The 11019-nt window shown below is 38.1% G+C and overlaps 1 protein-coding gene across 3 annotated transcripts; it reads left to right on the top strand.

The window, feature by feature from the left end:
• The first annotated feature begins 3928 nt into the window (after window positions 1–3928).
• LOC126720891 (uncharacterized) lies at window positions 3929–10603 on the top strand. Of its 3 annotated transcripts, none has more exons than XM_050423737.1 (4): window positions 3929–4253; window positions 4335–4547; window positions 9404–9514; window positions 10289–10603. In XM_050423737.1, the coding sequence occupies exons 1-4, from the start codon at window positions 4125–4127 to the stop codon at window positions 10325–10327; spliced, it is 492 nt and encodes a 163-aa protein (XP_050279694.1). In that variant the 5' UTR covers window positions 3929–4124; the 3' UTR covers window positions 10328–10603. The 3 variants fall into 3 exon arrangements, with proteins under 3 accessions (XP_050279694.1, XP_050279695.1, XP_050279693.1); XM_050423738.1 differs by having other exon boundaries at window positions 3931–4257; window positions 4335–4550; XM_050423736.1 differs by having other exon boundaries at window positions 3959–4253; window positions 4335–4550.
• Window positions 10604–11019: the final 416 nt, after the last annotated feature.

Genomic DNA, 11019 nt, shown 5'->3' with positions numbered 1-11019 from the left:
CTCACACTGCCTCTCTTATCCTTTTATACGGGCATTTATCCTCTTACCAGCATCCACGTGTAAGCTCAATTTCCTAGGACTTAAGACTTGTCCTGTCAGCCCATACCTAGAGTGGTTGGGGGTGGTTGTAAAAGCTGAAGAGCATGGCTCTGTCAGGTGCAGAGTATTGAATGGTAGTAATGACAGCTTTCCTTTTGTCCTTGGTCGTTATATTATCCAGCGTCTTCTTCTCTATTGACATAGATATTTTAGATTTTTTTCCTAAACTGTTCCTATACCGTTTTTGCCCTTTCTTCCACAGGGACCTCGGATATGCCGAGGACAGAATCATCCTCGGCTATGTCTCAAGACTACTTGGACTTTTATTACACATCCTCGGCTATACCCTTCCTCGGCTCGGGCTTTGGGCCTTAATGTAAAAATGTGTCAGGGCCACAAATTATTGGGCTCCACAATAGCCCCTCAAAATCCTGCTGTCCGACCTCTTGGTCGGAGATGAGGGTTTTGGTGATGCCAAGCCTTTATTACGGTTCGCTTAGCTCTGCCCTTCATTAATGTTGGTGTCTCTTCATCTGCTTAGGAAATGCGCCGGGTTACGAGACATTCTTTTAGATCTACACACGATGCGCTCCTATCGTTTCAATGTACGAGGCGTGTCTTTAATAAATTTCCTTTACGAGGCCAATCAAATCTGACAGTTACAGATGACATTGGGGAGTTGAACAGACGCTATCTTACCTGCAGATCTTCTTGGAGATATGTACGAATTAAATGCCACTGAATTCACCTTCCATATAAGAAGCCAAACGAGAGGGTATTCCCTTCGCGTAAAGACTCTTTAACCTTCCTAAAGCCTCAACCCTCAAGCTGTGCTCAAAGTCTTCCTTATCAGCATAGCCAAAGCTTATAGTGTGACACATTTGAAGTAGAAGTGAGGATGAAAAGATCACATCCTTCTCAGAAGCGTTCTGTCCCTCTGAAGCTTAAGATGGCTCGGTCAGAGTAGGGATGGCGGAGACTCAAGATACCTCTCATCCTCCCTTCAGCCAAAATCCGAAGTAGGAGCTCGTCGCGTCAAACTTTTGGTGCGACTGAGCTGGGGTTACCCATTATCAGTACCAGCCGCTCTCTTATGAGTATAGCTAACATGGTACTAGCGTGTTAGGAGTCAGGACTGACGCAGGGACAAAGTATCCCTGCTTCTTTCTCTCTTCCTTCACTGGTGCCTCATTTTGCCTCCCCTTCTTCTTCTTTCCCATCACCAGATCTATCCTGGTGCTTTTCCTTCTTCCTCTTCTTCTCTTCTTCCATCAAGGGAGGTCCTCCTCTCAATATGGGTGCTACTGGGGCAGAATTTGGAAAGACTCCGGAGCAGAGCTTAAAAAGACTTCGGGCTGTTTTTTTTTTGTTGTTGTTGTTGTTGTTTTTGTTTTTTTTTTTTTTTTTTTTTTTTTTTTTTATTGTTTTTGTAATTCGTTTTCTATATAAGCTTGTTTAAACCCTTCATTGTACGCTGTAATACCTCTTTATATTAATAAAAGTCAACATTGATTTATTTTGTATATTCTACCTCTTCTTTCTGAAATGGTTATGCCGTGAATAAACGTACTACTATATGACTTCTTTTTTATTTTTATATTTTGAACGATACTTAGGGCCGAAATCCTAGTTAATAAAAAGACCTTACTCTGTACTTATTGAAACTATCCGGCATAATAATGCCGATTTGAACAAATGATACTTAGGGCAGAAACCCTTACTAAGAAAAAAGAAAAAGATATTATGATGAGCTTATTAGAGCTGTCACGCCGACCTAAGAAAACAATACTTAGGGCCGAAATCCCTTACCAAGAAAAAAGATGTTATTATGAACTTATTGGAGCTATCGTGTACAATAAGACCGACCTGAAAATGGGTTGTATACCCCAAACTTGAACGAGATGATGGCTGAATACTCGGTGCCGTGTAGGAAGTAATCATCCGAGGATATATAACCCAAAATGAACAGCTCCTGCAGGTCGCTGAATAATAAGGCGTTTCGCCATCTTCCTAATGACCTTCATAGCCTTAGCCTTAGCCTTTTCTGGTATTTGGTCCGAGGACTGAGCGACTTAGAATCCTCCTTAAGTAGCTGACTTTTCCATAGGTTTGAGTCCGAGGACTATGTAATACCTTGGTTCTGTCCAAAACTTGATTTTTTAAGTAGTTGGTTTCCCCATAGGTTTGAGTCCGAGGACCATGCAATACCTTGGTTCTGTCTAAAACTTGATTTTTTAAGTAGTTGGGGGAGTTAACCCCTCGGCTATGGCGTGGGACCTTGGTTTAGGGGGATTAGCTCCTCGGCCAAGCCCTTAGAACCATCTGCGCTGCTGACACTACGAAGCGCAGCCCTTAGTGAAGAAACGTAGCCCTTAGTGGAACTTTACGCTAGAATACTACAACCGGCTGCTGGAAATGACAGGGGAACTGTCTCAGCCCACCGCCTGTGCCAACACACAAGCCTTTCCCACAGACGGCGCCAATTGTAAGGACTCAATTTGTAGCGACCCAAAATGATGTTGGGTTCGCACATAAAAAGGCTCAAACAATATCATTTATAGAGCGTGGATTTGAAAGGCTAGGTCTTGATCACCTGATGGTAGTTCGGGTTGGCTCCGGTCTGTGAATCTCGTCCGAGGAGTCTGGGGAGCTCTATGCTCCTCTTATTCTCCTTGTTTCTAGGACGCCATGGCTGGAAGGACGGGTTGTCCCCCCTCTTCTCACACTGCCTCTCTTATCCTTTTATACGGGCATTTATCCTCTTACCAGCATCCACGTGTAAGCTCAATTTCCTAGGACTTAAGACTTGTCCTGTCAACCCATACCTAGAGTGGTTGGGGGTGGTTGTAAAAACTGAAGAGCATGACTCTGTCAGGTGCAGAGTATTGAATGACAGTAATGGCAACTTTCCCTTTGTCCTTGGTCGTTATACTATCCAGCGTCTCCTTCTCTATTGACATAGATATTTTAGATTTTTTTCCCAAACTGTTCCTATACCGTTTTTGCCCTTTCTTCCAAGGGGACCTCGGATATGCCGAGGACAAAATCATCCTCGGCTATGTTTCAAGATTACTTGGACTTTTATTACACATTCTCAGCTATACCCTTCCTCGGCTCGGGCCTTGGGCCCCAATGTAAAAATGGGCCAGGGCCACAAATTATTAGGCCCCACAATTACCATTAGACCCTTATTTTAAAATAAACGGATGAATATATAGGGGTATCTTGGGAGTTTTAGTAAAAAATTTATTAAATCTAATTTCATTCCCTCCCAATTTCAAGAGAATGAAAATTTGAGGTTTTAAGATAATAAAGAGGAATGAGCTTTCTCTCTTACCCATTTCACTTCCTCTCACTTAAACTCCCAAATAAAGGAATAGAAAATATATTCATTCCATTAAAACTCTCAAACAATGGGAGAAAAGATCCCAAATAGGGGAAGCCCCTAAATTATAGTATAGATATATAATTAAATAATAATAATAATAATAATTATAATTATTATTTTTTGAGAAACAAGACTGGAATTTCATTAGAGAAAATCAACCATGGTCGGTTAATAATGCAGAATAGAGGTGTGGAGGAACGTCTTCCATCCACACCTTTAAATCCGCAACATGTCGTGCATGTTTTGCAAAGTTGTGAGCAGCAGAATTGCTAAGTCTACTAATATGGGAAAATAAAATACAACTGACATCTGTTGAGGTTTTGGCTACAGCTAGGATGTGACCAAAGGGTGCAAATAATTAATAAATATTATTTAATTTATATTTAAATATAAAAAAAAAATATATCCGGTTTAAAGTTTTCTGTCTTAGTACCAAAATTCATTGACCCAATTCGAAGCGAACAAATCCGTTCTTACCTCTTTATCATTCGTATAACATATTAAGGGATCCAAATTATAAAGATTTTGGGCCCCCAGAAATTGATGAGCCCATTAAGGGCCATTTAGTAAATCCTTGTCCATACTTACAAGCCCTCAAAACAACACTCTTTGAGCTTCTCATCTCTACTCTCAAAACTCCACTTGAGAGACAGGGCAAGACAAGCCTAGAGAGAGAGAGAGAGAGAGTCAGAGAGAGATGAGATTACTGAGTTACATGGGACAATGGAAAAGCGCAGCGAAGGAGGTACTAGATCGGGCCGCTATCGTCGCCAAGTTCCTCTGCTTGCTCCACGTCACCAACAACTACCTCTGCTCCCCTACCCTCGTCGGTAACCCTATCAATACTTCTTCCATTTTTTTTTTTTTTTTGGGGGGGTGGTTGGGGTTGATATCGTGTGGGGTGCAGGTGTACGGGCCTAGTATGCTGCCGACGTTGAATCTGACCGGTGATGTGGTATTAGCGGAACACGTGTCGCATAGAATAGGAAAAGTGGGGACGGGTGACTTGGTGCTTGTTCGGTCACCGGTGGACCCCAGAAGGATTCTGACTAAGCGAGTTGTGGGGATGGAAGGTGACACCGTGTCTTTCTACGTGGACCCCATGTACAGTCGAACCACTGTGGTATCATCTCATCAATTTTCCAATATTATTTTAAGTACAAAAATAAAAATTCTATATTTCAAATTATATCCTCTTTTTTTTTTTTTTTTTTTTTTTTTGATTTAATCGTTTCAGTCATATTATAAGCTATATTAATTTATAACCTTAATTTTCTGTCATTTAAATGGTTTGCCGTTGTGGAGTTTGAAAACTCACAAAACAATGTTTGTTACGTTTGTAACAGCTAAATAAAGCTGAAATTGAAAACTTTAATTGAAAAATTTGTGTAGAAAAAAAAAGAGTTGAGGAATAAGCTAAATAGTATAATGAGAGTGTCAAAAAGCTCAATAATAGCACAAATAAGTTAAAATTATAAATAAGCTGAAAATCTCTAAGTCACTAAGTTTGACTGAAATTTATTTTTGTTCTCTAAGTTTTAAGATTATTCAATTCAGGTATATTTTGTCCAGTTAAAAAAATTGCCATTAAGTATGCAATTAATTAATGAAAAAAATTTATAAAATAATTTTATATATTTTTTAATCTTAAAATAATATTATTTTAATGGCCAATTTTTTAACAAAATTGGATAGAGGACTTAATTTGAATAAATTTGAAACTTAGATACTCAATAAAAAAAAAAAAGTAAAGTTAAAGGACTGAAAAGTATGAAATGAAAGACTGTTGAACACAGAAAAAAAACTATTGGGCTGAAATAATATGCCTAATCTCAACCATCTCTATTTAGTCTTTGCTAGTTGGGACTTTGTTTGGATGGTCTCGTATTTGGTGTATAGGGGCTATGCATGTTGATTTGTTATAATTGTTTCAAGTATAGAGTGTTCATCATTGTGAACGCGACGTACTTTTTACTCAATAAAATTTCTACTACTTATATTAAAAAAAAAAAAAAAAAAAAATTTGTAGGTTACATCTAGGATATTTTGCTTTGATACCACTTTATGTGGTGTTGCACATGCTAGTTTAGTGCGGAGACGATGGAGCAATTATTGATCCTTTGGGAAATGGCATGTGCTTTTGAGAGAGTATATGATCTCTTGTTTGGGTGGAAGAATTGGTTCTAGAAGAACTCATAAGATATTTGGAACTCTGTCCCGTTATATTTGATGGGGCTATTGTTGAAAGAGTGTAATGGCTGTATTTTTGAAGGTACAGAAAGATCATCAACTCAATTGGAATCATTGTTGATTCATAATTTGTCTGATTGGTCTTGTGTGTGTGCCGTGGGGTCTTACAAGTAGCATTTCCCTGTTAGATTCACAGAATCACTTCACTCTTGTGCATAATCCTTTTATAATTCTTTTAGATTTCAATCCCAATATCTTTTTCTTCTTTAATATAAGAAGTAAGAATTGCCAATGTGCTACAGCAGAGGTCATACCCAATGCTAAAAATCCCACTTAAACCTCTTATTCAATAAAATATATCTAGTGCAAAAGAAGGGGTGCCAAGAAAAAGAAAAAGATATTAGGATTGAAATTGGTACAAAGAAATATCAAATTTTAGGCTGAAAGCATTCAAGAAATATTCAAATCTAAAATTTCATGAATTAGAGAATCAAAGGAAGCTATATAGTCTCCTTTGATTCTTACATATAGTCTTTCACGAAAAGTTACATGTAAGTCACATAACATTTTAAAGTACGTGAGGCATAATTAGAATAGCTGTTTGAAACTTCAGGTATAAGCTGGATCCCTCATGCTATAATTTTATTCAGCTTCTTCTTCCCCAAAATTAATTTGGATTAAGGCTTAGTTGAGTTATATGTTCCCTAAAATTGGATCCCTTTGGGATGTGTTATAATAGATTTTGATGAATCTTTTGAAGGAAGGCACTTGCCATTGCACCAAGGCCCAACCTCTTAAAGGTTGTATCCAGTGTATAAAGCTTCCACTTTTTTTCAGGATTTGAGAAAGGTCATGGTAGGAAATCTTTTAAATTTAGAGGAAAATCCACGTCCTTCTAGATAGTGTCAATTGGTGAAAGCAATATTAACAAGATCAACCTTGAAAGCTTGTTCATCCTCTTAACAATTTTTTTTTGATAAGTAATGAGTTTTATTGATATCAAAAAAGGAACACCCTAGTACACAGGGAGTGTACAAGGGGTCAAGACAAGGCAATTCTCTTTTGATATGGTTCTTTAGAGATCAGAGACCTTTGGGCTATACCCCAATTTTCTACTTGCATTCTCCCCCTCTTAGATCATGGATTGCATCTCCTCTAGATCATTTAGGGGTTAATTCGGGTGGGTGTCTAAGGGCCTGTTTGGATGTGGGTGTTTTTGGATCATATCACTCAGTTTTCATAACTGAGTTCTCAAAACATGTGGGTCCCACAAAAAAATTCTTGTTTGGCTTGGTTTTCAACCATTGTTTCTATCGCTCAAAACTCAAAAATTCGAGTTAGAGTGATGGAAATAGAAAACAAGAAATGGGTGTTTTCAAAAACTGAGATGCATAACTCAATGGCACCAATGTAAATTTTCGGACTTTGTGGGGCCCGTAGCTTGTGTGTTGTCATGTCCGTTCAGAGGCTGTTTGACATTACCGTTGCAAGCACCACCACAACAAACCCAGCGCCACCAACAATCATCGTGAAATTGAAACTTAGCTACCATCAAAACACCAAAATCAACCCACAAAACCAACCGCCGATCCACACCACCAAAACACAAAACTAGCCCCAACTGATTCAAGCCATGCCTCCACCGCAAGAACTGAGACCGAGAAACAACTAAAACCCAAAAACCCAATCTCAACCCCGATCTCCACCGTGACCCATAACCCGATCTCGACCGTGACTTAAACTAGATCTCCACCGTGAAACCCAACCAACACTCAAATGACCACCACCGAAACCCACCATCACCAATCCGAACCTAGCAACCACTGAAACAACCCACCACTTTAAACCCAATAACCACTGATTCAAAAAACAGCTGAGAAAGAAACAGAGAAGAGAAAAAAAAAGAAAGAATCAAATACAGATTGAAGAGGGGAGATACAGAGAAACCACCACAAGCAACCACCGTCACCATCATGAGCAACCACCACGAGTCACCGTGAGATCAGTTCAAGCTTAGCCTAGATCGGTTCATCTCTGTGTCTAATTTCGTGATTTGGGTCTCTGATCTAAGGATTCTGAGTTTGGGTTTGCTATGTTTGTGGTTTGGGTTTGCTATGCATTCTTTTGGATTTTTTTTGTGTGGCATCAGAGAGAGAGCAAGACTAGATCGTCACCATCATGTGCTCACTGCCCCTGACCACGATCTCAGTTCAGCGGAGGGCGAGGCGTACAATTTCAGTGCTAGAAAGAGGTGTGTTAAGTGGGTCTTGTGGGTAGGAAACTTAAATTGAAAAATGAAGGAAGATCGGAAACCAGAAGAGGACTTGTTCTGTTGTGCTTCTGTGTTGATGTGGAAGGCGAGGGAAGAAAAGAAAAGAAGTGGTTTTCTAATGGGATGAAATGAAGGAGAGGAAAAAAAGAAAAGAAGAAAAGAATTTGGACACGCGGGTAGGAAACAGTTTCACCATTGTGTAGTGTCAGTGGGTAGGGTCCACAACTTTACCAAAAAGTTGACTTAAAAAGATGAGTTATGTGATTGGGTTTTTAAACCAAACAGGAGTTTTGGGATTTTTCAGTGAAAGTGGGATTTGAGAATTGAGTGATGAGTTTTGAGTTTTAGTTATGAGTTTTGGAAACTGAGTTAAGAAAATTGAGTGATGGGGAAACCAAACGGGCCCTAAGTATTGTAGTCCCTTGGACTAGTAAGATCCAGTGAAATGGTGGCATTACTTCGTCAGAATTTACTCTCTCTTCTGACTGCCCAAAAATCGATGATTCTCCTTTCTGAATATGCTGAATTGAATTAATATTCAAAATTACTCACGATCTTTCCTTTTCTTGAATAGAATTAAGTAAAATGATCCCTTATTTAGAGGACAGTATTATTTATGATTCCTTATTGCTCCATGGCACGGCCTTATTACTCACTACTATAGTATCCTACTGCCTTAGTTCCTGAGTAACTAATACGGGACTCAACTTGCAGATTTGATTAAGTTTTTTTTACTGTGACTTCTTTCTATTTCATATACGGTCTTTTTCTCACTCACATTGAGCAAGTCTTGCAAAAATCATCAAAATGTATGTTACATGAACACTTCATAAAATGCAAAGTAATGGATGTGAGATGGCATGGGTGTAGATATCTGATATGTGTCCATAGCTATTGTTGTTTGATGTTCATCAAAGAGGATAGACTATCAATGGTATGCCCTCAACCCATTTATTAATCCCAGTGATAGTACAAATGGGTTATGTGCCCATGTTTAACAAGTTCTGTTTCTTGGATACTTCATTTTACCTTTATTTGAGACAAAAAGAACTTGAAAGCTTCAACTTTTTAAGCTATTCCTTGATCTTTTGAGGTATGGGGACTAACTAAATCCAAAGTGAAGATACAACCTGTACCAATACACAAACTCGTGTCCATGTGACATTGATCAGAGCCCTAACCTAATCTCTGATAAGTAGTTCAAAGTTTTAGTCTTTCAGTCTTACCTTTTTTGCTCTACTACTTCTCTTAAATACAATATTGATTCATAAAAGATAATGGTTTTGGGGAAGAAATGCAAATATGGTTAAACTACTTTCTGAGAGACACAACCAGTCTGTGTACTTTTTTCAGAATACATATGTTATGTTATATAGATTATTTGTTTGGAGAGTCATACATTTCTTCTTCCTGTTTTCTGTGAATTATGTTTCTTTTTTAAGTTTTATGTTGTATGGTTACCGATGCTAACCTGATTAATCTGTTGTTTCGTTTATATGGGTTTGAATAAATAGGTCCCAAAGGGGCACGTTTGGATTCAGGGTGATAATACGTATGCCTCGAGTGATTCACGGCATTTTGGGCCAGTTCCTTATGGTCTTATTCAAGGAAAAGTTTTTTTTAGAGTAAGTCTTTTTTACCTTGCTTATTTCCAGAATGTGGTTACTTAGCTTATTTTACAAACACCCCCCCCCCCCCTCCAAAACACCATCCCACCCCCCAAACTTCAATATTTTTCATAAGAATTGGTTTCAATTGCAATTTCAATTTCGAAAATACTCCATTCCTAGCAATGAAGCTTGCTTGTACTTTGTTAGGATTGATGGCATCATGGAAATGTTTTAAGAATAAGGTCATTCAATACATATTTTCTTTGAGCATTTTGCAATTTTTTTTTACCCTTATCATGTTTTTGTTCCCTATTATTTTGATAATTCATTTTTCTCCCTATTACTTCTTCAAAAAAAATGCTAATTTATAAAGTATGCTTGTGATGATACTTATAAGAGAGCCATATGCTACATTTACACTTTAATAGCTACATGGTTAAAGGTGGTCTTGCTTGTTTGTTCTAGAAGTCCAATGAGTTGAGGATTACAAGATTTTAGAATCAGTATATATGGTATAATCAACTTGAGGTATCTATACAATCAACTTCTTCCGTATAAATCTCGTATGCTGCTGTTGTGACGATTATTGTGCTCTTTCAATGAGTTTTTATTAATTATCAACAAGAGGGGGAAAATCAACTTATCCTATTCTTCATTACCATTTTTGTTGTGCATGGTAACTCGAGCAATCTGTAGCAATCTTTATTTCCCCCGTTATATGGTTGTTGATTTATTACTTAGTAATTATCCCTGATTGAAGATTCTGTAAATCTTGTCTTTTGTCATCAGGTATGGCCACCTGATGGCTTTGGAACATTGGAACAATGAATACGATGAAGATTATACACTAAGGTATAGCTGGCATGCATTACCTTGAATTTTTCATTTGTGCCATCTGCTTGTTAATATGGCTTATGACGAATTGTTTATTACCTTTTGGCTTTTTCAATTGCTGGTTTATTTGTAAATGATATGCTATTTCAGTATCCCCAAATTTTTTTTTTCCTTTCATTTTTCCTTCATTATTCTCTTTGTATTTGACTCCGGAACATACACTGTACATTACAAACACAATGCTCACCTATAATTGCAACTTTCTGGAGAGATTACTTTTTGTTTTTTGGGGGGAGGGAGGGCGGGGGGGAGGGGAGATATTTGGTTCCAAATATCACAGTGCAAGCTGGGATCGATAATGGTTTCTACCTGTTCAAATGCACTAATGACTGAAAGCTAATGGTCTTCAAGAATTGGAACCTTAGAATGCCATTGACAAGATGCAATTTAGCCTTTATCCACAATTGAGTGATATTCATCAATGCCTCGATGTCCCTTTAGACCCCTTAGTGTTTCGGGTACTTTAGCAGGCATAATTGGGGGAATCATTTTGTAGCTGGATGAGCCTACTATTTGCATGAAAAATATCTGTGCTCGAATATGAATTGAAATCTAAACAGATAAAAGGATCCCACGAAACCTGCTCATTGAATTGGGATATAGCTAGTTCATATAGAGGTAGAATT

This window comes from Quercus robur, chromosome 4 (genome assembly GCF_932294415.1).
Source record: "Quercus robur chromosome 4, dhQueRobu3.1, whole genome shotgun sequence".
In the NCBI taxonomy this organism is placed as follows: Eukaryota; Viridiplantae; Streptophyta; class Magnoliopsida; order Fagales; family Fagaceae; genus Quercus; species Quercus robur.
This window is presented reverse-complemented; position numbering and strand designations above follow the sequence as displayed.